This window comes from Phascolarctos cinereus, unplaced genomic scaffold (assembly GCF_003287225.1).
Source record: "Phascolarctos cinereus isolate Bilbo 61053 unplaced genomic scaffold, phaCin_HiC Scaffold_1;HRSCAF=81, whole genome shotgun sequence".
Lineage (NCBI taxonomy): Eukaryota > Metazoa > Chordata > Mammalia > Diprotodontia > Phascolarctidae > Phascolarctos > Phascolarctos cinereus.
In genome coordinates, this window is record NW_027555514.1 from 193,858,793 (window position 1) to 193,885,659 (window position 26,867).

The 26,867-nt window shown below is 41.1% G+C and overlaps 1 protein-coding gene across 1 annotated transcript in view; it reads left to right on the forward strand.

Moving 5' to 3' along the window:
- The first annotated feature begins 7,821 nt into the window (after window positions 1-7,821).
- The window catches only part of IQSEC3 (IQ motif and Sec7 domain ArfGEF 3), a 156,584-nt gene continuing 137,538 nt past the window's right edge, over window positions 7,822-26,867 (forward strand). The window contains 2 exon segments of the mRNA XM_021001719.1: window positions 7,822-8,398; window positions 8,400-8,452. Coding sequence (XP_020857378.1) covers window positions 7,877-8,398; window positions 8,400-8,452 — 575 coding nt within the window. The 5' untranslated portion in view covers window positions 7,822-7,876.

The window sequence follows — 26,867 nt, forward strand, 5'->3', positions numbered from 1 at the left end:
TTTATGTTTTAATGGTGTTAAGTTTCAGCTGCCTAGGAAGTATAAAATAATTACAAATTGCTATCTGGTTGTAAGTCTTTGTTAACGAGTATGTGCAAAAGCCTTTTGTTTTTAGGATTTCTTTTGAATGGAGGAAATATGTGATTCATATTAAATATTGAATACCTTTCTACTTCCTATTTTGGGTAAATCCTAGTCATGAGTCAAAACTTAAGCATTAAGTAATTTTCCTTGAAGTTCTGGGATTGAGTATAAGGAGCCAAAAAGTATGGGGGCAGGGGGGAAGAGCTTGATTGCTCTCATTCGAGGTCAGTCTCCCTCCCAAGCCTGAACTGAATCCCTGTGAGCAGAGGGGACCTTAGCATAGAGGGAGAGAGTATAGTGCCTCAGCCTTATGGACTAGCAATGATTTTCATTGTTACATATTTGGAGCATTCTCTAGTTATTCTTACTGTTTGTATGCCTGGTGCTTCTAAGTTGTCCTTTCCTTCTCATAACTTTGTCCAAAACTTTCCCCAAATTTTTCTGGACTTTCTGTTTTGCTTCTCTCTTTTTTCCCTTTTCCTGCTCCCTTCCTTAGGCTGCCGGGATCCTTTTGTTTCCTTTTGATGCCTCCAACTACACTGTTTAGTCCAGGGTTCTGAACCAAGCAGGTGTTCATCATTTTGACTGGTGGTTGTGCATGTCGTGTGATGTCTTAAGGAGATAAAGCTCAAGCAGATCTTACTGTCCTTTCTTTCAGTTCAATTCAATTCCAAAAAGAATTTACTAGATGCTGATAGATACCAGGCACCAATCTATCCTTAATTTTATAAATGTGGTAATATATGACTGTCATCTGCTAGCAGAAAGACCAAAAGAATTACAATCAGGAGATCAAGATTCTTCTCTTTTTTCACTACTTATTTGATGCAAAAAAAATCCGTGGGGAGTGGAATTAGAGGGCAGGGAAACCAAATACTTTGTGTGGCCTTCAGCAAATCATTTTTGTAACATATGACCACCCTGGCCCACACTACCTTAAGGTCAGGGTTGTACTATTTTATTTTCCCCTCAGAGTCATCTAGTACTCTTAAGAGAATTGGAGGTGTCTACCTACTCTCTCTGTAAAGAGCTCCAGCCTCTACTGGTACTATTTCCTCAATTGTAGGGGATGGTGTCCTGACCCCCATTCCATTAGCCACTAACAGTCAGATTAGTTTTTATACAGAAATATTCACTTCAAAAGTTAATCACAAATATATAAACTTACTCCCTCACCACCACTGGAGGCATAATCTTCCTACATTTTTTCACCGCCTCAGTTTCTGAGGAGGGGAAGAATTCCTAAGATTCACAGTCCCAATTCCAAGTCGCCTCTTCCTCTGCCCCCACTTGAGTGACAGGCACCCTGGCTTCTCAGGACTTCCATGCTAGACTGGCTAGCTGAATCACCCTCCTGCAGTCCTGACTCTAAGTTTACCATGACTCATACTCCTGAGTCCTGTGGGAATTGCCTTGGCACCTGAAACTGAGGAGGATAAACAAAACAGAACAGAAACAAAAGCCCCCAGACCCATTTCTGAGTGTTGGGGGTAAAAGAGAAGGAGCAATGGAAAGAAATTCCTCCCCTCACAGGTTCAGTTCATGGACTCCTCACTGCAGGAAAACTGGGATCTTCACCTTCTAGAAATATCAGATAAGAGTTGCCAAAAACAGCCCAGCAGAAAAAGAGTGAATAGCTCAGTCTTGCTGGTTGTAAAGATTGCAAGCAGAAAATCCAAAGAAGCTACCTTCATCCATGGGGACACAGAAGGTTGGATATGTTAGGCAAACAGAATGATCTCAAAAGGCTGCTCATGGGTATCTCAATGTTAGGAGAGTTGAGTATGTCCAGAGAAGTGTGGATAACACTTTACTACTCAGAACCTCAGTTTCCTCATCTGTAAAATGGGGGCTGGGTTACACTTTATTACTCTGAGCCTCTCTGTAAAAGAGTACATATATTCTCATTCACATTGTTGATATGAGGAAGGAACTTTGTAAAACATAAAATTCTACATGAGTTATCCTTATGTATAATTATGGGTGTTTAGTTTCAGATGTTCTCTAGTCAAATTAAATAGAACAGGAACTTGGACACCCCCCTAAAATGGTTATCTAGCTGCCACCTGAAGATCCTTAGCTTTGGAGAACTCCCAACCTTTTAGGAAAAATGTTTCCCTCCTGGAAAAAATTATTTTTTTCTTATGTTGAACTGAAATCTATATCTTGGCAACTTCTACCCAGAGAATTCTGCCCTCTGGTATCTCTTCCACATGACAGCCTTTCAAATATTTAAAGGGAGCCATCATGTCTCCCTTAAGGCTTCTCTTCTCACTTATTTCCCAAACATTGTATTGAGTACCTACTATATACAAGGCACAGGGATATCTGCTGGGGATGCAAAGATGCCCCTGCTGTCAAAAAGCTTACATTGGTTTGAAACAGTTTGTAGGTAGATAAATAAATACAAAATATATGCAAAGTAAATCTAAGGTAATTTGGGGCAGAGGATAAAGAAAGATGGAAAGGCACTAATAACTGAAACAAGGACTATACAAGTGGCACAGCATGAATTCCACAAAACTCTGGAGCTCCTTGCTATATTAGATTGGGGGAGAGGGGAAATTACAATTATGCAAATATGAATCTAGCCTTCATCAGACATCTAGGTGGCTAGGTAGCACAGTGGCCAGAGTGCTGGGCTTAGAGTCATGAAAATCTGAGTTTAAATTCAGTCTGAGACACTTATTAGTTGTGTGACCCTAAGCAAGTCACTTAACCTGTTTACCTCAGTTTTCACAACTGTAAAATGAGAATAATAACAGCAACTTGAAGGGTAATTATGAGGATCAATGAGATAGTATTTATAAAGTGTTTAGTACAGAGCCTGGTACTTAGTAGGTGCTATATAAGTGCTTATTCCCTTCTCTTCATCATCGTGTTCTCTACCAATACACCAGGAACCATAAATCAAATCTAAAATTGCATAATTAGGACAAAATAGCAAAGTTAATAATAAGGAAACAATCCTCCTCTTCCCCTCCTCTCCATCCCCATCCCTTTACACAAATACAAAGGAGTACAATTTCCCACAGACTCCAAAGTGACTTATCGAAGAGGAAATAGTGTCTGGAGAAACTGTCAAGAACAACCAGAATAGATCTGTCTCTCATCAACCAGAGGCTCCCAGCTGCTTTACTCTACCTCCAAAGCTTTGGTTCCTCTCTCTCTCTGAAACTATTGCTTACTGCTCCTCTGCTAAGCTGCCGATGTTATATACTATGTTGTTTCTTCTCCACTGAGATGCCAGAGCTGTTCTCTCGTGGCTGATTTCTTTTTCAAAGAGAGTATGGTGCTCTTATGTGAGACCACCAAGTCAACTTGCCTGAGGCCAATCAACACCTTTTTTGGCTGTTTTATTAGAGGGACATAGTTAAATCCAAATGAAGCACAAAAGGACCCCTGAGATCAGTCTCTCCCTCCTTTTTTGGTAATCTTCCTCCCCTCAAGGGGCTGCGGTTTCCTAGTCGTCCTAAGATTCAGACTGTGATAAGTAAATTCCTTTCAATTCAGCTAGTCCCAAAGCCTTGTAAATTATGCTGAAGTGTCTATAAACCTCCAGGAGGTGCTCAGCAAAACTGGGGGTAGGGGATAAAAGTATCATCCTTTACCCCTCATTACTAACACCAAGCCTAGATCCTAGTCAGTACCTCTCCACCAGTTCCTTTCCATAACCTTCCTGGACTCCCTAGTTGGAGAGAGTTTGCAACTAGTTTTTCAAGTATAGTCACAGTATTTCTGTGACTTAGCAGATTCTCTTTAGGATTGATCATCCTATACCCAAACAGGTGATATGCCTCTCTGAACTTAGTTAGCCTAGTTCTCAATGTAACACTCTCTGCAAAAGTCCATTCATGTAGGCTTTTCAGATTGAGCATACGTGAAAGAGCTAGTGATGAATGAATGAATGAAAAGTCATTTGCTAGGTGCTCACTAGACATCAGGTACTGTGCTAAGCACTGGCCATACACATACAAAAGTGAGACAGTCCTCCCCAGAGATGATTACATTCTTAATGGAAGAAACTGTCTTGTTTTTGTGTTTGTATTCTGAGCAGTTAGCCCAGTGCCTAGTACATAGGAATGTTTAGCAAATGCTTTTTCTTTCACTCATTTATTCATTCTTATAGAGGTAGATAACACATATAGGAGAGTGGTGGCCAGTGTCAGTCAAGAACAAATCCAAAACTTTTAAAAGGGTTTTTTTTTAAAGAAAAAAATGATTGTCTTTTAGCAGGGTGGAGAGCTGAGAAATTTGTGACCAGCTTCCCCCTCAGTCTTTGTAAGTTTTATATTATATAAAATCCAAAGAAAGGTGAAATGGCAAGCAGCTGAGTGGCCTACCCCAGGCAGTTTCCAAAAAGAGGCAGTTTCCAGATAAGGCACTTTGGTTGTTTGAGATGTATATCAGCAGGTAAATCTAAACATTCAAAATTTGGGCAAAGCCAAAACACAACCTTTTGGGTAAGGTCCCAACACAAGACCTGGGTAGCATCCAAATATTCCTTGAAGCAATCTCTATGTCCCCTGTAGAGTCTCTGGGGCCAGTTTTACCTACATATTCTGAGTATCCTGGGTTAAGCAATATCTAGACACACAAAGCTAGATTCAAACAATATGATAAATAATAAAATTTTCCCATGTCAGAGAAAGGAGTTTTGGTCCCCCTCCCCCCAAACCAGACCAAAGGTTGATCCAAAGGGTAGACAGTTAACATTGACTTTCTTGAAGCAATGTCAGTATCCATTTAGTTACTTTTTCCCAGAATAGGAAATGGAATGCAGGGCAGTAGGGCAAATTGCAAGATGGTCTGCTTGGACAGTTGGAAGAGATGTGGAGCATAATCTTATTCTCAGATCAGCTAGATGAGTTAGCATACCCTCACCCAACAAGGCAACTCAGCCTCAGGGCAGATGCTCCCAAACTGAGAACATTAACTGTCCCTGGGACTATGGTAAGATCTCAAGTATTCTACTCCTACAGTGTTGGAGGAGACCACAACAAGGCCTTGGAGAAGGATTTTATTAGAGCTTGAATGAATGAAGATCAAGTGTCCCACAGGGGAAAAAAATTACTTTGATGGCCTCCTGGAAATGTTCTAGCATGTTCTAGACACATGCTTAGTCAACAAGTATTTAAATACTTGTTGAATTTAAATATGTGAATGAAAGACACTTGATAATGAATAAAGTGCTGGACTGGAAGCCACAGAAAACCTGGGTTCATATCTTACTTCTGACACTGTGGATGATTCAGTTAACCTCTCAGTGCCTCAAGCAAGTCCCTAGACTTTATCTATTAAGTTGGGTCACATCTAGTTGAGAGAGTTCACACACTGGGGTTTCCTCAAGCTTATGAAATCACAGATTCATCAAACATAGGCCCAATGTTGTACTATGCCTTTACTTCCAGAAAGAAGTCTCATTTTCCTTGACTTTGAAAGGAGAAGATTGGACTAGATTTCTCTATGTTCTCTTCAAGCTATGATTCTAAGTAAAAAACATGATCTCCATCCTTACAGAACTCTTAATCACTACTTCATACCTATTAGATTGGTTAATAATGTAGAAAAGGTAAATGACAAATGTTGGAGAGGATGTGGGAAAGGGGAGACTTTAATGCATTGTTGTTGGAGTTGTGAACTAATTCAACCATACTGTACAGCAATTTGGAAGTATGCCGAAAGGGTTATAAAAACATGCATACTCTTTGACCTAGCAATACCACTACTTGGTCTGTATCCCAAAAGAGATAAAAAACTAAAAGGAAAGGGACCTGTATGTACAAAAATAATATAGCAGCCCTTTTCTGGGGGTAAAGAATTAGAAGTTGGGGGGAAGCCCATCAACTGGGGAATGGCTGAACTGATTGTAGTATATGATTATGATGGAATACTATTGCACTATAAGAAATGATGAGCAGGATGCTTTCCAAAAAAGTGGAAAGACTTGCATGGACTGATGCAAAGGGAAATGCACTGTGTACAAAGTAACAGCAGTATTGTAAGATGATCAGCTGTGAATGACTTAGCTATTCTCAACAATACAATGATCCAAGACAACTCTGAAGCACTTATGATGAAAAATGCTATCCTTCCCCAGAGAAAGAACTGATGGTATCTGAATACAGATTGAAGTATACTTCTCTTTTTTACTTTCTTTATTCTTCTTGAGTTTTCTTGTCTGTGTTTTCTCTCACAACATGACTATTATGGACATGTTTTTCACCACTACACATGTATAACCTATATCAAATTGTTTGCCTTCTCAATGAGAGGAGTAGGGAGGGAGGAAGGGAGAGAATTTGGAACTCAAAGTTTTAAAAAACAGATGTTAAAAATTGTTTTAACATGTAACTGGGGAAAAATAAAATGTTAAGTAATCTTTAAAAAAAAGAACAGACTCATGGGGGAGGGGAAAGAACTCAATCAAGGAGAGGAAAGAGAACTAAATTGAGAATCAGAAGATCTAGGTACTAATCTTGGCTCTGTCACTGACTGGTTATGTGGCCTTGGACAAGACGCTTCATCCATCTCTGTTTCCTCATCCATAAAATTGAAAAAGTTGAACTTACTAGGTGATCTTCTAAGATCACTTCTCGTTCTAACATTCTAAGAATGCTGGAGTTTATCTTTTGTCATTCAAAACGAGACAGAGGTAATGCTTCCCCTCAGGCCTGTATAGGTGTAGGATGGATATTGACTTTAAGGTTTTCCTTCATCCTATTATTTGTTCTTTCTCTTGAGTTATAAAATGTCCACAAAAATCTTAAAGAAAAAAGAGAGGTATTTGAAGTTGATTTCTGAAAAGAATGTTATCGAAGTTGAAGAAGAAAAGTCTGAGGGGGAAGTTTAATAAAGGATATGGAGCAAGTCTGTACTCAGCAGAAGGGAAAATTCATTCAAATCACAGTGAGGGGTGTGTGTGTGTGTGTGTGTGTGTGTGTGTGTGTGTGTGTGTGTACACGGTTGTGCATTGGGGTGGGGAAAAGGAAAGGGGGACGAATTAAGATAGATATCAGCAAGAAGTCCCCAGAAGTACCGGTTGTTAAGCACAGGCACAGCTAACCAGGCCAAAGAATTAGATCTCCTTTCCTGGAGGTACTTAAGATGTCTATGACGGTTTACAAAAAGCCAACCTTAACACCAGAGAACAGATGGGGTGACAATATGATCCATCTCTCCTTCCCCCTCTCATTTTATATCATTCTTCTTTTGCTTACTCCATCTTTTCTTTTCCATTCTATCCTCTTTTTATTGCCCTCCCTGGTCAGTCCTTTCCTCTCTTCCCCTGTTTCCTCCCCATTCACCTCCTCTTCTTCTTTCAGTTCCACATTACTTTTTTCAGACCTCTTTTTCTTTCTTTAGTTTGCTCCATTTCCCTCTTTTTCTCTCCTTAGGTCTATAGAGCCTGTATCTTATCTTTAGATCATTTGTTCCTCTATAAATTCTCTGGGTTTCCTCTCCTGCATCTTCCTTCCTTTCCCTTTCCAGCTTTGCCCTCCAGAAAGCCTATCCTTCTTAGAGAGATGGGTGGGTTTGGGGCCGGAGCCCCGCCCCTTTTGATGCGTGAGTTTGTGTGTGTGTGTGTGTGTGTGTGTGTGTGTGTGTGTGTGTGTGTGTGTGCGCGCGCGCGCGCGCGTGTGTGTGTGTGTCCATGACGCGACAGTGATGGGGAGGGAAGAAGGACAGGGAGGGGAGGGGCGCATTCTACCCGGGCTCCTCCGCTCCCCGCACTCCTTCACTCTCCACCGCCACTGAGGCGCAGGCTGGGCGCAGGCAGTGGCGGGCCGGCATGGAGAGCCTGTTGGAGAACCCGGTGCGTGCTGTCCTCTATCTGAAAGAGCTCACGGCCATCGTGCAGAACCAGCAAAGCCTCATCCATACCCAGCGCCAGCGTATAGACGAACTGGAAAAGCGGCTAGACGAGTTGAGCGCTGAGAACCGCAGCCTGTGGGAACAGCAGCAGCTTCTGCAAAACCATCCTCCGCCTGGGCTGGTCCCCCCATCGCAAGCCCCGCTCCAGGCTTCCCAGGCTTCTGCTACCGCCAGTTCCCCAGAGCCTCCTCAGAACCAGGGACAGCTCTCTACCATCGCCCCACTGCCACCTCTGGCAGTGGCTGCGCCGCCGCAGCAACCACCGCCGCCGCTGCAGCAGCTAACTCAGCACCACGGACAGCTCGCAACACAGCCCCAGCCGGGCCCCAGCAGAGCTTTAGCACCCCAAACAGTCCACCAGCATACCGCGGTCTCCGGAGCCGCTGCCGATAAGGAGAAGGAGCGCCCCCCTTGTTGCACTGCTGCTGGAACCCTCCTCCCCCCACAAACCCCCTGCCGCCCTCGGCAAGGGCGTCCTAGGCAGGAGACCTGAGTGAGTGCAGAAGAGGGGACCAGGGCCACTGGGGAGGGGGACAGTATGAAGAAGGAGAGTCAAGGGAAAAATACTTGGGGGGGGCAGTGAAGAAAACGGGGAGCTTAGGAAGGGGAAGCTGTAGACCCTAAAGAAATTTAAAGTGAAGGGGGAAAGATGGGTTTTTGGTGGTCTAAGTAGGTAGGAGTGTCTCAAAGGGATTTGGAGTGAAGAAGAAAGACGTTAGTGTTTGAAAGAAATGTAGCTATTAGTATTATATTAAGTTGAGATGGGAATGAAAGGCAAAATGGTAGAGTCATCAGTGGTTTAAGGGTATTGAGAGATGGTTGGGTTGAAGGGGTAAGGTTGATTCTGTAGTTGGCAAAGGATAAGGGGTAGCTGGGGGGCATTATCTTGGGGGGAAGAGGATTGATATTAAGGGATTTAGAACTTAGGCAGAAAGATTTAGAAAGGGGCTGGGTCATAAAGGAGTCTGATTATAAGAAGGTGTTTTTATTGAAGAGGTAAAGTGGAAGACATTAGCACGAAGCTAAGGAAAGTAGAATTGGGACATAAGGGGGAATCGAGTAAAGAAGACAGGGAAGGTTATGAGAAGAGAAAAAGAGAACATTGGCAAGCAAGAAGAATATGGTAAGGTAAAGGAGTTGAGAGCAGTGGAAAATGAAGGAAGTAAGCAGGAATTCTCCCAAAATGAAAAACAAAATCAGCTTTCAGATTGATGCAGGGAAAGCAAGAGCAGGTGGCCACTAGCAGTCAAATCCTTTCCCCTGTCTGTGTTGGCACCTTGCCCCTGAAAAATCCAGTAGCCATGAAAAGAGGCTAAAGAAAATCAGCCCACCAAGCCATTTGTAAAGCTGTTCTAGTTTTAGCTGACTATTGCCGACCCAGGGAACCTCCCTTTGTTGATGGAGGAAAGATGTTGAGGGAGATACTTGACAAACAAGGTTGACTCTTGCTGGTTATGCTTATTTGTGCAGTTGGCAGCTACAAATCCTGGTTGCCTCAAATTGAGTTTTCAGATGACCAAAGACCAGAGATGGTCTCAGAAATGAAAGTAATGAAGGCTACAAGCTCTTTTTCTGTCCCATTCAAGGTATCTGGGAACTTCTCTAATATTCCCCTTAGGAAAGACATGAGAAAAGGAACCAATTTATTCTCTCTTCTCTGTCATAAGAAAGGTGCCATGGTATTATGTTCTCTCTACTGAATTAGGCAATGGGAGGACTTTATGGAAGGCACATTCAGGGGATCTTAGCCTTTGATCGTTGAGGGAGTTTGTGTGCATGCATATGTGTGGGGAGGTCAAGGAAGGGATACAATAATTCCTTTTGTGTTCTGCTTAGATTCAGGCACTTGGTGACCAGGAGAATTTGGGGGACTTAATGTGTCTTTTCCTCCCATTCTTGCTCTAAAGTTAAGAAACTTGGGGTTTCACACAGAATCACAGGATCATTGCACCACAGAATATCAGAGTTGAAAAGGAAATCAGAAATCATCTCTAGTCCTACTCCACTTTATAGATGAGGAAACTCAGGAGGCTAAAAAAGTTGCTAAAGGTTTCATAGCTAGTAAGTAGTGGCACCAGGATTCGAACCCAGATCTTTCTCTTTTAAATCCAGGGATTCACTTTAGATCTAAAGGTTAGGAATAATAAAAGGAAGATCTCTTTGGAAGTCATGAGTATTAAGGAGTAATGGGGGTAAAGGCAGGTGAAGGGTCAATGTAAGCAATCCTAGGGCCCTAAAATGAGAAATAAAGGGGAATGGAGAAAGGCGAAATAGGAGAGGGAGAAAGGGAGAAGAACATGGTGTGGAAAGGGAAGGCTGCAGTTGTGGGGTGATACCATTTTCTAAGGCAGCCCACTCCACTCTGGGACAGCTCTAGTTTTTAGGAAATTTTCCTTTATATTGAGTTAAAATCTACTTCCTGTAACTTCTGACCATTTCTCCTAGCCCCCTAGCCTAAGGCAATTCACCTTTGAAATAGACATACAGTTCATTCTTGTCTATTTGAAGCAGAGAAGCCTAGAAGATCTCAGCAACATGGAAGGCTGAGCAATCTGAAGAATTTTGCTCAAGTCCCTGATAGACTCAATTTTCTGCCTCCCATTTTCTCTTTTTCACCCTGGCCTTCCAGTTTCTCCTGTGTCTTTCCTTTTCCATGAGCAATGAAAAGTTTTGTAGAATGGTTTCTCCTCCACATTCATGGCATGTCAGAATGTTGTTTTTAGAGGAGGCTCTATGAGCCAGTCCTGTGGCAGTGTGGGGGAAGGGAATTAATAGGGCCTGACATGCTTTACTGATTGATTTCTTGTCTCTGACGGTTGTTATAGCTTCTTGGTAATTTTGATTCTTGGCCCTGCCTTCTTTCCTTACCTTTGTTTCTTATTGTTGGCCCCAGTCTCCACCTCCTCCTCCCACCCTATTTCTGGAAGTTGCATTGTCAGCAAGGACCCAGAGTCAATGGCTTCCCTGGATTAAGGATCCCTACTGTAGTAGCTAGTTAACCTAGATGGTAGAGGTAGCCCAAATTCTTCCACCCAAACACTGCTGCTGGAAACCCTGGGCTGTCAAACATCTTCCCATTCTATCTTCATCCTCTTGAATATCCTTTCCCCTTCCAGTTTTGAAACAAGTGGTGATTGGGGAGGGGGGACTTGTAAATCACTTCCACTTAGGAAGCTGCCATAGTTTTCTCTAGGAGATAGGGCACTTTCCCAGCTTGTCATGTACTCTGTTTCTGCCCAAAATCAGCCCATCTTCCCATGAAACTGCAACAATCACCTTTTTTTTTTTAGTATTCTCCAGGTATCTCCAGGTACCCATTCCAGTCCCTCTATAATCTGTCCTTGAGATTTTAGCATTCTGCATCTTATTTTGTCCAAATGCCCATGTCCAGTGGTGCAGGATCTAATTTAGGAAGAGGAGCGGCTGTGTGTGTGTGTGTGTGTGTGTGTGTGTGTGTGTGTGTGTGTGTGTCCCCTCTTTCTGAGGTTCTTCCCTGCGGAGTTCTCTGCTGCTGCTGGAATGGTGAAAGGAAGTCGAGGCAAGTTCGGTCATATTTTTCTTTTCTTCCTGCCATCCTGTCATCCTGCTGCAGTTCCATTGGCTTTTGTGGAGGAGAATATTGGTTAGGAAGTTAAGTGAGTATGGGAAACAGAGCTCAAAATGAAACTTATCTCCCCCCCACCTCCAGGTTTCCCCCACCTGCTATATAGGCAGGAGCTTGGGGAAGCCTGTGACTGGGGAAGATAAAGGGCTTCTTCTCTTTCTCCAACTGATTAATCACCCCCTGATCTGTATTAACAAGCAGCTTGAACTTTCTCTTTCCTTCCTTCCTTTGGCTGTTGGAGACACAAAGGAATAAGTTTTGGGGGGTCAGGCACATAACACTTTAAGGATTAAGGGAGTAGAATGATGGGAAAAAGCAGAGTAGAGATGTCATGGAAGGATAGAAGCAGGCAGGAGGAGGATCTAGAGGGTGCAGAGTTCTTTCCATATGCCTTCTGGTTTTGGCTCCCACTATTACAGGCCTCTCAACTAAAGCATGAAAAGCAGTTTGATAATTTTTATTTTTTCAATCAAGATTCCTAACATCCATAGAATTGATTATTCTTTCTTTTCCTGCTGGAATCAGAATCATAGCCTGACATGACAAAGCTCTCTTCTTGTACACTGAGCTGAAAGACTACGGCCTACGGAAGTTGCTAATTTTCTTGCCCTATCTGCCTTGGGCACCATCATGTCTAGGTATGCACATAGAGCCCATTAAAAAACCAGGGCAGGCCTAGATTATAAGGTCTTACAGGCAGGGTACTAGACTAGGGGATAGTAAAATAGTCATGTAATTTGAAGGAGAAGTGAGGAAGATATACTCATCCTATTCTCTCTTTCCACCTCTTCTCTCTCTTATTTTGTCTCTCCTTTTCCCTCTTTCTTCTCCCCTCTACATTTATTTTCTCTTTTCCTCTCTTGTTTTTTCTCTCTCTAGCTCTTCTACCTCTCCCTCCCTTTCTCTTTTCCCTCTTTTTCTATTTTGCACCCTTTCTCTCTCTCCATTTTCTTCTCTTGCCCTTTCTCCTTTTCTCTCCCTCCTTTAGTCCCTTACTTCTTTTTTCTTGTCTTCTATTTATTTTCTCTCTTTCCTTCTCTTTTTCTTTTAGTCTTTCCCTCCTTTCCCATGCCACTTTGTCTTTTAGAGTATTTTTCTTGATGCCTTTCATCTCTATAACATAGTCATTTCTAGAAAAACACCACATCTTTCTAAACTGTAGTCCCACAATGAATCCTCCTTAGTAACAAAGAAAAATAATTAAACAAAATCACCTGTAAGTCTAGTACATACTTCTCTTATGACAATAATACAACTCCATGGGAGGTAGTTTCTACATTTAATACACACTGATATATGTGAGTAATATAAATGATAGATATGGGAAGGATGGTGATGAGTGAGAGGGGAGAGAAGAATCCCTCATTCTATAAATATCCTCACTCATAAGCAAGTTGCTGAATGGGGAAGTAGGTATATAGGAGTGACAACATCTACACCAACAAAGGAATGTAAAATGAGACTTATGTAGTTCCCACAGAGAGCAACTGTTTTTACTTCTTTATTATGGACTGACTCTCTTCTACCACAATGCATTTTTCTTCTCTGGTCTAGGGAGTTTATGATTCACTTCAAGTTATTAATCTTTCTCCATTTACATTCTTTTTTAAAAATCAGTTTCAAGTTGACTAATGAATATAGTTACAGCATGACCAAAATAGTTTGTGAGCTCCAGAGAAGATATCATTACTACATCAACATCTCTTCATTACTCTCACTAGAGCCTGGAGGTATCTCCCACTTTTCCCAGACTGACCAGTTTCCCCAACTTCTATCTAAAATGCTAATGTATGTAACAAGGGTTACTGACCACTAATACATACATACATACATACATACATACATACATACATACATACATACAAACAAATACATACATACACACATAGGTAAACATTTATATATGTGTACTGTATATGCTATACACATATATGATACATACATACATGATATATACATATACACAATGCACATATGTGTATATATGTGAATATATTATACAATAATGAAGGAGAAAGCAAAAGATTGAAGGGGTACAATTTATTGGGTATAAAGCAGCTAGTGCCAGGCATTTCTGACCACGGGGACAGAAAATTCCATTTCTGCATAGATTCCTTCCTCTTCATGAGACAGAGACAGATACAGACCTCAGAATAATTGTGCAGTTAGAGGAATTCATCAGTTAACAAGTACATACAGTGTTTCAAAGATTGTGCTAAGCAAAATCATTGTCCCTCCTTTCAAGGAGCTCACATTCTAAAGGAGGAGAAACATGGGGAAAATGTATTTGCTGGATGTATATCATGCTAATGGAAGGTAAAGGGGTACTCTCTTTCTTTGACTCAGAGGCTAAGGAAGGGTAATGTTTCTGAAAGATGCTTAGATCATCTCACCAGTCTTTGTCCTTATCAGAGTTGTAAATACCTTCATTGTCTGCAATTTGTAATGATCTATTTGAAGAGATGGGAGTGGAGGGGGGGAGTCAAATTCCTGTGCACCCATATCTCCCCACATGGTGCCAAGATAGAGGATGCCCCACAAACTCCAGGCTTGCTTCTTTACTTTCTTCTTCCCAGTCTTTCTCCCAGAATTTTCTGAGAAAAGTTCCACAATCCCCTAGTTGTACATCAATGCTGGAAGATTCTGGAGAAGTGTCTTCCCTCTATCTCCATGGCAATTCTGATGCATGATTGCACACCCAATACAGTGATCATATCTGACAAGATAAAATTCTTCTGTCATAGCCCACCACCTCTCTTCCATGAGAACAGAAGTCTTTTTTTCGGTTACTCAGTGTTTGGCTTCCTTTTAGTCGGGGCCCTCTCCAGTCATCCTGACCTGTATCTTGCCACTAGACCCAAATAGCTCTGGAGGAGAAAGTGAGGCTGGTGACCTTGCACACTCATCCCTTGCTTAAGTGAAATTTACTTGGAAGTCATGGCATCATTTTCCTGATGTCATGGTCCTCCTGGAGAACAAAGGACAAACAACAACAACAATCCTTTTTAGTAATTATTTGATTTAAATTGTTGCAGTCGTAGTGTGTACAATGCTCTTCTTTTGGTTCCACATATTTCACTACATATCAAGTCATCCTATGTTTCTCTGAAATTCTCATATTCATAATTTCTTACTATGCAACAATATTCTATTACTTTCCATTCCATTCTGTTAACAAACCAAAGTTTTTCTATCTACTTACCAGTAGACAGGCACCCATTTTCTTTCTAGTTCTTTGCTAAAATGAAAAGGGCTGCTATCACTATTTAGATATAGATTGGACATTTGCTCTGTCTGTGACTTCTTTGGGGGCATATGCCTAGTAGTGGGATCAATGAGTAAAGGAAATGGACAATTTACTCATTTTTCTTGCATAATTTCAAGTTGATATCCAGAATGATAGGACCAATTTACAGTGCCACCAACAGTGTATAAGTGTGTCTGTCTTTCTTGCCAGATCCCCTCCAAAATATACCATTCTAATTTTTTTGGTCATCTTTGTCAATATGCAAAGTGGGAGGTGAAACCTCAGAATTGTTTAAATTTACATTTTTCTCGTTATTAATGACTTACAGCATGGCTTCCAAGTGATGATTTATAATGAGATAGTGGTGTGGAATAGGCATGCACTTGATGGATGTCCCAGTATTGCAACAGCAATAATTGCCCACACCTGGCTCATTTATCAGCTTTCTGCAACCTTAATTAATTAGGCAAGGAGGAGAGAAGGAGGTTGGAGATGGTATTGAATATAATTTGGCCACAGTGTGGCACTATCCTCAAATCATCAACCAAATGGCTTTGTCCTAGGGCATTCAGTGCGCACTGACAGATAAATGGCACAATGGATAGTGCATGGACAGGACTTAGAGTCAGGAAGATTTGAGTATGAATCCTGCTTCAGACACTTACTAGCTATATGACCCTGGGCAAATCACTTCACTTATGTGTGCTTTGTTTTCCTCATCTGTAAAAAGGGTTTAATAATTGCACAATAGCATAGGGTTGTCATGAGGATTAAATGAGTTAACAAATGTGAAGCTTTTGCAAACCTTAAAGCACAAAACGGCCATAGTATTCCCACTCACTAGTGTTTTCTCAATTTGTAAACTCTTAGACAATTCCCCTCCTCCTACCTCACTAAGCTTACTGGGCCTATGGCACAGTATTGGCCATATCCCAAAAGTGATCTAAGGGTAAGGAAATAAGAAAGTAGAAAATCACTCTGAAATGTGAAAATTAAAAAAATGCTTGATTTGACTCTGAGCCCCCATTCTACATTTGGGAAATCTGATTCCAATAGACTAATTTTATTTATAAGACATGATTGACAAATGATTTGTGAAAACATAGTAAAATGAATAATTGTAAAAGAGCTGTACGTAACACAACTGTAAAGAAATTACTTCACCTGCCCAATAATCTTTCTTACACCTTTCATTTCTCCTGGGGAACATGGAGAAGGACTAGAGGAGAAATTATGTGGAGGGAACTCATCCAGATTAGTCATGCAAATAGTTGGAGAAAACATGGGGGACATACTAGTCCCATCATACTAGTTGGGATTCATTTGCCAGACCAATTTCACAAGTGACTGAGGTTTCACAGTAGCACCATTTTTCTCCTAGTAACATCCTGTTGGTCCTACATTGCTCCTTTGTAACAACAATGTCCTAGTCCCATCTCCATTGCAGGTTTCCATAGTTTCCACTGCAGCCATCCAGGATTTGGCCCAGCTCACTCTGCACCCAGATGGGGCTAGAGTGACACTGGGTCTGAACCAAGCAATAAGGAGCCTCTCTGCCTCTACCTGCATAGAAAGAATAGCATGGAATGGAATGGTAGACCAGCAATTTCTCTCCAGAGCAAATATCTCAACACATTCAAAAGAAGGAAGGACTGAGTTAAAAATGACAAGAAAAGTATCTCCAGATATCTGGACTTGTCATGATACTCCCATCCCAGTTCTTAATTCACACTGGTATGGTTATTGTAGATACTGCTGTGGTAGTTCAAGTGCAAGCCTATTTGGACATCAGCAAAGCTGCAGATTAGAAGGTGCAAAAGACAGAGGGAATGAAATATAAAGGGGAGGGCACTTTCAAATGTAAAAGAAGCACTCCATACTTAGATCGGATGTGAGGATAAGATAGCTCAATTGCATATGGAAAGGCAAACAGAGACAATGAACTTTCCTCCCAGGATACTGGCTGACTCTATTCCTCTCTCTAGGGCAGCTAGGTGGTGAAGTGAATACAGTGCAGGGCTTGAAGTCAGGAAGATTCATTTTCCTGAGTTCAGATCTGGCCCAAGACACTTCCTGGCTGTGTGACCCTGGACAAGTCACTTCACCTTGTCTGCCTCAGTTCCTCATCTGTAAAATGAGCTGGAGAAAGAAATGGCAAATCACTGTAGTATGTACCACTATGCCACTTAGCTGCCCTCAATATAACATACCACCCATAAAACTGGGGCATATTCTTTTACCAATACACATACAGCGCCTACTGGGGAGAGTGGTCACAAATTCAAAAGTAACTTGAAAATGAGACACAAATGTAGGGAGCACATATGTCCACAGCAGTTCATACCTCTGGAACTGTACTCAATTATGTTTTTTCTTTTCCTCAGAAAGAGTTCACACATAAGTCTATTGATAGGTGTGACTTGGTGTCAGATAGGTGGCTTTGCTTTTAATTTGGGCTGCTCCAAAACTAGGTGTCTCCTCTGCTAATCTGGCTGGACTACTCCACCACTAAACTTGGGCTGTCTCTCTGCTGGGTAGGAAAACTTCTCTTCACTGCTAAAGTGTGGGAAAAAGATCATAGAATTCTCTGACTTGGCTGAGTTTACAATGCCATTTCCAGTTGCAGTGTTACAGTGCTCCTTTCAGTTGAAGTATCACTATGCACTTACAACTCTTTCACCTGGAGTGCTCTTTCAGAAAGGACAGAGACCTTTAGTTTGGGATCTGTTGACCTTTTCCAATTGTGCTCCCTTGGTTGGACCCAGTAGTTTCACACTCCCAGGTAGCAGGTGGCTCTTTCACCAGGCTCTGAAGTCTTCTTAGACCTACTTTATTGGTCCAAAGCTGGATCTTTTCAGTGAGAAACCTTACTTCTAACTCATAGTGATCAATCAAATTCTCATTTCTGCCAGCTAAGCCATAACTAGGCAACACACATTTGTCCAATAATCACAAAAACAGTTCTGAGATTCAAAATTTCCTAACTACAATACTAAGATCCTCCAGTCAGTTATATTCAAATTAGATGCTAAGTAACAGGACACTGTGGCCATCTTTACCTTGGATCTCTGTGGGCTCTTTTCTCAAATAAGCAAGTTTCACATTTATAAACATTAAAAATCTAAAAGGAGCACTCCTTAAAATTCCAATCTCTTTTTTCACTCTTTCCCTTTCTTTTTATGTTTCATTCCTCCTCTTTTTCTTCTATTCCCATATCCCTCTCACTCTCCCCTTTTTCCCCTCCCTCTGTTTTTCTTCTTTCACTATTATTCCTATTTCCTTTCCTTTCTCCTCCTGTCTTTCCATTTCTCCCTTTCCTCTCTTCTTTATCTCCTTTTCTTATTTCCCTTTCTCCTTTTATCTCCTTGTTCTTTCTTCTCCTCCCTCTCCCTACTCTCTTTCTCTGTGTTTTTCATTTCTTCCCCTTTCTTCCTCTCCTTATTACTTCCTCTATTCTTTCTTATTCTTCTTTTTCTCTTCCTTTCCTCCTTTCTTCCTTTACCACTTTCCCTCTCTTCCTTTTTCTATTCATTCTGCAGGGGTAAGATTACTCTCCTCTTGATTCCCAAATCCCTTAAGAATGAGCTTTAGACAGTTATTTGAAGTCCTTGGTCTAATTCTGAATACAGCAAGAAAGGGTAGAAAAGGAAAGGTAAAGGGAGAAAGGGAACAAAGCATTTATATAGTGCCTACTATGTGCCAGTTACTGGGCTAATTGCTTTTTACAAATATCATCTCATTTGATTAAATGAATTAGAGAAGATCTGGAGCTCCCTTTTGAGCCTAAGGAGTTCAAGATTCTTGAGGCAATAAATGTCTCTATCCCTGCTGAATTAATATTAATTATTAATACAAAGTGCCTCAAAAAAGGCACTGGAGGTAGACTCAGACTGATTTATCTTGGGGGTGGGGTGCATCAAAGCAGCTATTAGAGCTCTATGCAGGTGATTCTGTCAGCCAGTCCTATGTTTTGAGTGCCCATTACGTGTAAAAATCTGAATTTGACATTTCAGGGTATAAAAACAAGAGAGTCCCTGGTCCTAGAGAATTCATGTTTAATGGAGAAAACAGAAGAGGCACACATACAAACATGTAGAAGAAATGGCCCATGCTCCCCAGAAACATATAAACTAGTGTGACTTCATCATAGACACAGATTACAGCATGCTTACTTGCCAAGATTTTGAAAATCACACACAGCAGAGGTAGAAGATAGGGCCCACTACCCTGCTCTAGATGCATTGACTCTAGAGGCAGTACAGCCAAACAACATAGGACATCCTCACAAATCTGGCCTTTATAGTACATCTCCTCTTGATCAATCATACTTACTAGGCTTACTATGTAGTAGACACTGTGCCAGGCACTGTGAATACAAAGACAAAAATTAAGTCATCCCTGCCCTCGTGAAGCTTATGGAGGAGACGATAAGCACACACACACACACACACACACACACACACAGATACACACACAGAGACACACAGACACACAATAAATACAAAACAAGTACAGGATATTTTAGAGAGAGAAAGGGTGAAAGTAGTTATGGAGACCAAGAAGGTCTTTGTGTAGAAGTTGGCACTTGAGTTGTGTGTTAGAGGATTTAAGGAATTCTATAATCCTTCAAAACCTGGCTCCAACATATCTTTCCAGCTTCATTGTATATTATTCACCTTTCAGGACTCCTTGATCCAGACAAATTGGCCTTCATTCTCTTCCTCATACACTACACTTTATCTCCCCTCTCTCTTTGCCTTTTCAATGTCCACCCATTCTGCTAGGAATGTACTGCCTCCTCACCTTTGCCTCACAAAATCCCTCTCTTCCTTCTATAAGAAAACTTTCCTAGTCTCTCACAACTGCTAGCATCCTCCCATATTCATATTTAATCACATATTTGTATACATGTATACAGGTAAATGTGTATAGATGTGCATCTATATATAATACAGATTTGTATGTATCCACTTGTGTCTTCTCTGTTCGAGTGTAAGCTCCTTGATAGTAAAGATTGTTTCATTCTTTGTATTTGCATTCCCCAGTGCCTAGCATTTAGTAAATGTTCCATAAATGCTTGTTGATTGATTGGCATGAAGCAAATGTGGGAAGAGAGAGTATTCCAGGCATGAGGGATGATTGGGTAAAGGCCCAGAGAGGGAAGATGGAATGTTGTGCATGAGGAATAGTAAAAGAGGCCAGTTTGACTAAATAATAAGAGAAGGAAGAAGAATAATATATAATGAGGATGTAAAGGTAGTTTGGAGCCAGGTTGTGAAGGGCTTTAAAAGTCAAACAGAGGAGTTTTTATCTTATCTTAGAGGAAAAGTAGCCATTGAAATTTATACAACAGGGGAGCCCAACATGAGGTTTGAGCTTAAGAAAAACCTCTTTGGCAGTTTTTGGTGGTAGATTGGGGTGGGAAGAGACTTGAGGTAGGGAAAGAAATTTGGAGGTTATTGCAATATTCCAGGAAAGAAATGATGAGGGCCTAAAATAAGGTTTTGGCTTTATGAGTAGAAAGAAGAGATTGAGGGGAGGGAGAAGGGAATAGGCATTTATACAGCATTTACTATATGCCAAGCACTGGGCTAAAAGTATTTCAGTTGATTCTTACAAACTTATGAGGTAGGTGCTATTATTATCCCCATTTTACCGTTGAGTAAATTGAGGCAAATAGATGTTAAGTGACTTGCTCAGGATCACGCAGCTAGTAAGTGTTGGATTTTGAATTTAACTCAGGTCTTCCTGACTCAGGCCTAGTGTTCTATCTGCTGTCACCTATCTTGGATTCAAGAGATATTATAGAAATAGAAATGGCAAGATTGGCAACTGATTGGATATGTGGGATTTAGGAGAGTGGGAGAGTGAACAATAATGTTGAGTTTGTAAGCCTGAAAAAAAATAATTTAAAAGCAGAGGGACAGTTAGATGGCTAGAGCATTGGCCCTGGAGCCAGGAGGACCTAAGTTCAAATCCGGCCTCAAACACTAGTTGTGAGGCCCTGGGCAAGTCACTTAACCCTGATTGCCTCCAAAAAAGAAAAAAAAAAGAAGTAGGGTGGATTTTAAAAGAAAGAAATTATTTTTGTTTTGTATGTGTGTTTGAGATGTCTGTGTGACATCCAGTTTGAAATGTCCAAGTGGCAGTTGGTAATGAGGGACTAGAATTCAGCAGAGAGACTGGGGTTAGATATATAGGTCTGGAAATCATCTGTATGAAGATGACATTTAAATCATTGGGAGCTGATGAGGTCATAAAATGAAAAAGAATAGAGAAGGCCCAGAGAGAGCCTTGTAGTATACCTCCAGTTAGGGAGTGAGGAGACTGAGAAGGAAGGCATTAGACAAGCAAAAAGAAGGTAGTGTTATAAAAACTCAGAGAAGAAAGCATATGCAAGGGGGGGGTCACAAGTGTCAAATGCTACAAAGAGGTCAAGAAGGGTGTCAAATGTGACATTTCAGAGACTGGGAGTAATTTCAGAGAGAGTAGTTTTCATTTGAGTAGTAAGGTGAGAAGGTACAAAAGCTTGAGAAGTAAGTGAGAAGAAAGGAGATGGGTGTTTTGGTGAAAGGTAGGAGAGAAAAAGGTATAATAGGGGACAGGAGGATAGAGTGAAGGTTTCTTTTTAACAATGGAGGAAATATGGGCATATTGATAGGGAGCAGGAAAGGAACCAGTAGGTAGGGAGAGACTGAAGATTAGAAAGTGACAGGGATGGTTGAAGGGCCAATCTTCTGGAGAAGATAGGTGATGGGATCAAGAGCACTTGTAGAAAGGTTAGCCTAGATGAGGAGAAAGGGTCACTCATTTTTACAGACTGTAGCAAGGAGGAAGGAGGAAACAATGATGACAAGGGGTTTTGAGATGGACATTGGAGGGAAAGGAGAGCCTGTGGTGAATGACTTGCATTTTCTCAGTAAAGTATAAGATGAGGTACATAACTGAGAGAGGAGGGAGAGGTTTGAAAAGGTTTGGAACAGCCTCTGTGAAGACAATGATAGAGAAGCATTTAAGAACCAGTAAAACGATTGTCTTGCTTCAGTGAGTGCCCAGTTGAGGTTAAGTAATATAAATTTGTAGTGGGCCCAGTCAGGTCCATCTGGTGACTTCCCTTAGCTCCATTCGGCAGTATGTGAGGAGGAGGCAGATGGTAGAAGGAATCCGGTGTTGGGGCTTTGTAAAGTATGAACAGGGATAGGACAAGAAGATAACAGATTAAGGAATAGAAGACAGGCAGAGTTGAACCGGTCCTGGCTAGTCCTGCCTTTACCACTTTACTATCATATTGGCCACATCCAAAAATGTGTCTCATTCTCCATCATCTCTTGGTCAGGAGGTGGGTGGCATTCTTCGTCACTGGTACTCTGGAATCATGGTTGATTATTTTATTGATTACAATTCTTAAGTTGTCCAAAACTGCTCATTTTTACATTGTTGTTTATAGTATAAATTGTTCTCTGGGTTCAGGTCATTTCACTCTGCATCCATTCACACAAATATCCCTAGGTTTCCCTGAAATTATCCCTCTGATTATTTCTTAGGGCCTAATAGTATTCTGTTACATTCATGTACCATGCTTTCTTCAGACATTGCCTAATTAATGGGTGCCCCCTTAGTTTCCAGTTCTTTCCTATCACAAGAAGAGCCACTGTTAATATTTTTGTACATATAGGACCTTTTCCTCTTTCTTTACTCTCTTTCCAATCCCCACATTTAATAGACTGGTAATACTGAGGCCCAGAAGAAGGAATTAACTTGCCTAAATTCACACATTAGTTAATAATTCCTAGTCTAGTGTTCTTTCTGCCACTTCCTGTCAAGTGAAAGTAGCTCAGGACTTTCTCAATATGTGAGCAGGATTAGCCTTATAGGTTAGTAGTTACCACTATAGTATGAATTTTTTTTTTTGGTGTTTTAAAAAAATCTTTCCCACTGGCTCACTGATACCCCAAATTCCACCGTTAAAGTTTCTTTCAGAGACAGATGTATGAGGTTGGGATGTGGGAAAAATGGGTGTAGGCTTGTAGAGGCATTCTTCAGGGTATTTATGCAAAAAAGCATGTTCTTCCATAATTCCAGGAAGTAAAAGAAATTGAGCAAAGGGCCTGAAGAATGAGATAAACACTGTCTCCTTTCTAGAATTTTTATAGCAGTTATTTTATTTGTTTGCTTGGTGGGGTTTTTTTTTTAGCTTTTTTTGGTGAGGCAATTGGGGTTCAGTGACTTGCCCAGGGTCACACAGCTAGTAAATGTCAGGTGCCCCAGATTTGAACTCCAGTCCTCTTGACTCCAAGGCTGGAGCTCTATCCACTGTGCCACCTAGCTGCCCTATAGCAGTTATTTTAATAACACTTGTTCCCTCCTTGGGGACTTTCCATGAGACTTTGTTGAGGCTTGGGGTAGAATATGTGCCTGCTACCCGTGGAGGCTGGTGTTCCGTGACACAATGAGATTAGGCAGAAACAGCAATAGAAGAATCCCTGGATGGAAAGGAAGAGAAGCTGGTAGACTCCTCTGCTTCATGTCTTTCTAGTGCCTGGATTCTGACTCTGTCTCCAAGTACCCAGCTAAAGGGGAAGCTTGTTAGAGCTGAAAAGAAATCAAGGCACTGGGTTTGGGATTAATTGTTGGGGAAAGATTTAGAGAGGCTGTCATTTCAGAGCTGAGGAAAGTCAGGGTGGAGACCTTGGGGAGCAATGACAAAGTAGGGAACTCTGAGTCCTGAGTTACCTCACCAGGGTCCAAGGGGATGTAATAGACAAGGTTGCACATGCAACCTTGTATCTCTCCCTCAGATGCCTAGATTTTTTCAATTAGGCTGGCATGCCTGCCCCATTGGTAACAGTTGGTGTGAAGTTGCTGGTGCTGGGGATGATGGGCCCCTGTCCTGCCCTGACATAAGATTTACTCCTCAAGATTGTGGCTTTTCAGGGCCAGTTGGGAAGCAGCACTGTTGTTCTGGGAGGGTGCTGCTATTCCCTATTAACTGTTTTAAATAGAATGTAAGATGATAACATAAGAAAGAATATGTAGACCAATAGTAATGTCCCTTTTTATTTTGTACCGATTTTCCAGTCCTTGTCTGGGGTTCAAGATTCTTGGGTTCTCATCTGCTCTCTGTCCCTAACTTACTAAGTAATTCTAGACAAATGCTTTCTTGAATCTAAAGTGCTCCAAAATCAGAGTCTGGAACTGACAAATAAAAGAAGTATTAACATTGTAAAGACAACTTTGAAAAACTTGGGATCTTTGATTGATGCAATGACCAACCGTAATTCTAGAAGATTGATGATGATCTATGCTATCCATATTCTGACAGAGGTGATAACTTAAGATGCAGAATAAGGCATAGATTTTTGGACATGGACAATGTGAGAATCTGTTTTGACTGACTATGCATATTTGTTATGAGTTTTGTTTTTCTTTTAAATTGTAGTGGAGAGAGAGAAAATAAGCATTTATTAATTAAAAAACAAAATAAAGAAATGAAAGAAAAGATGTATTATAAGGACACCCTTGGAGAGAAAATAGGCTTAGATTGCAGCAGGAAAAAAAATCTAGAAGAACTCCAAAACAGCCAGAACTAAGAGATACCCAAAACTGATGATTAATGGAGGCCCTGAATTCTTTTCTCTATTAAGAAGATTGAAACTACCTAGATTGCGCTTCAGCTTACTTCCCTCACTCCAGTAAAACCTCATCTCATTTCCTCCATTCTCAGAAGTGACCACTTCCTTGCCATGGTTAATTCATCCACTTGTACCTATTATTATATCCCTTCCTGTCTCCTCTGCAACCTTGTTCTAGCAGTCATCTCTCTCTTGCATTGGCAGTTTTTCCTCTCCAATCTTGGCCTACAAGCATGTTTGGGTCTCCTCTATTCTAAAAAGAACCCTTCCCTTGACCCTGCTTACTATAGCTGTCATCCCATCTCTCTCCATTCCTTCACTGCCAAAATCATAGAAAGAAGAGCCTATACTTGATCCATCTACTTCTTTATCAAATCATGCCTCATCCCCTTTGTAATCTGTTTCTTACTCTCACCATTCTCTTTTTCCAAGCTCATTAATGACCTTATCACCAAATAATAAACCAAATTAATAAATATCGTCAAATACCATGGCTTCCTTTTAGGTTTTATCTTCTTTGACCTGTCTGTGACGCTTGGCCTCCTTCTTAATTCTCCCCTTTCCTTTGTCTTCCATGATACTACACTAACATGTATCCATTGCGTTGTGGTGTGTGTGTGTGTGTGTGTGTGTGTGTGTGTGTGTGTGTGTGTATATAAACTTCTTTTCTGTCTTTGTTGGCTCTTCATCTACTACGTTATTACTAAAACATCTGTGCCACAAGTTTCTGTCTCTGGTCATATTATCTTATCTCACTACACTCTCTCCATTGAAAAGCTCATCTAATCTAATGGCTTTAATGATTGGCTTCTTCAGATGACTCTCAACTTCTTTCCAGAGTCCCAGTCCTCACTTATTTTCAGTAACCTCTCCCTATCTCTATTGATCTTTTCCTTTTGCCTACAAACTTCCTCATGTCTTTCACTTCCTTAAACAATTTTTCCTATGACATTATCATCCTTTCAAGCCATTATCCTATATATCTCTTTTTAAATGCTGAGCTTATAGAAAGGGAAGTTTATATTTACTGTCTTTACTTCTGGCTTCTGACTTCAGAACTCTACTGAAATGTCTCTTTCAAAGGTTGCCAAAGATTTAATTGCTAAATTCCACAGCTTTTTGTCTGATTTCATCCTCCTTCACCTTTCTCTAGTTTCAGACACTGTTGGCAACCACTATCAACCTGGAGATTATCTCCTCCCTTGGCTTCCTTGATACTGCTCCTTCCTTAATCTTCTCCTCCCTGCCTCACTGCTTCTTAAGGACCCACTTGTTTTCTCCTGTTCTCATCTGCTAAGCACAAATGATGTCCAGGGCTCTGTTCTGGACTGTCTTCTCTTCTCTCACTTGATGATCTCATATGCTTCCACAGGTTTAATCACCGGCTCTATGGTGATCAGAGGCAGTATGGCATAGTGAATAGAGAAAAGACTTCAAAACCAGGAAAACACAGGCTCAAGTCTTGCCTCTGACACATATTAGCTGTGTGAACTTGGGCTGTAGACAACTCTCTAAAGCTGCAGGTGTAGAGAAAGTTCGGACCTGGAGTTTCTTCACCCGGGAGTTCCCTATATTGGTAAAATCACAGGTCCAGTCCCTATCACCCTATGGTGGTAATTCCTGATTCCCGTCCTTCTCCTGAGCTTCAGGCTCACATATGGATACCTCAAACACTGGGAAATCCCTTCAGAACCTCATACTCAAGAGTTCTCAAATTGAACTCATCATCTTTCCCCTTAGCCCACCTCTCTTTCAAATTACTCTGTTTCTATTGAAGGCACCATCATTTTTTCCAGTTACTCAGGCTTAAAAACTCACAGTCATCTTTGATTCATCCTTCTCCTTTACTCTGCCCACTACATCCTATCATTTGCCAAGACCTGTCAATTATACTTTCATCACATCTTTTATACCCATTACCTCCTCTCCACATATACTGCTATTATCCTTGTGAGTCAGGAAGACCTAGGGTCAAATGTGGTGGCTTTTACTAGCTATGAGATATTAGATAAGTTACTTAATTTCTGTTTGCCTCAGTTTCTTCAACTGTAAAATGGTGATAATGAAAGTACCTACCTCACAGGGTTGTTGTGAGGTTCAAATGAGATAAGATTTGTAAAAGTGCATAGCACAGTGCCTGGCACATAGTAAGTACTATATAAATGCTTGCTCTTTTCCCTTACCCTTTTCTTGTGGCTTAGATTATTGTAATAGCTCTTTACTCTGTTTCAATCCATCCTTCACACTGCTGTTAAAATAATCTTCCTTAGGGGGCAGGTCTGATCATATTACTCACAAGGCAGGTAGGTGGTGCAGTTGAAAGAGTGTTGGGCCTGGAGTTCAGAAGACCCAAATTCAAATGTGCCTCATTCACTTACACAGCTGTGTGATGCTGGGTAAGTCTCTTAACCTCTGTCTGCTTTGG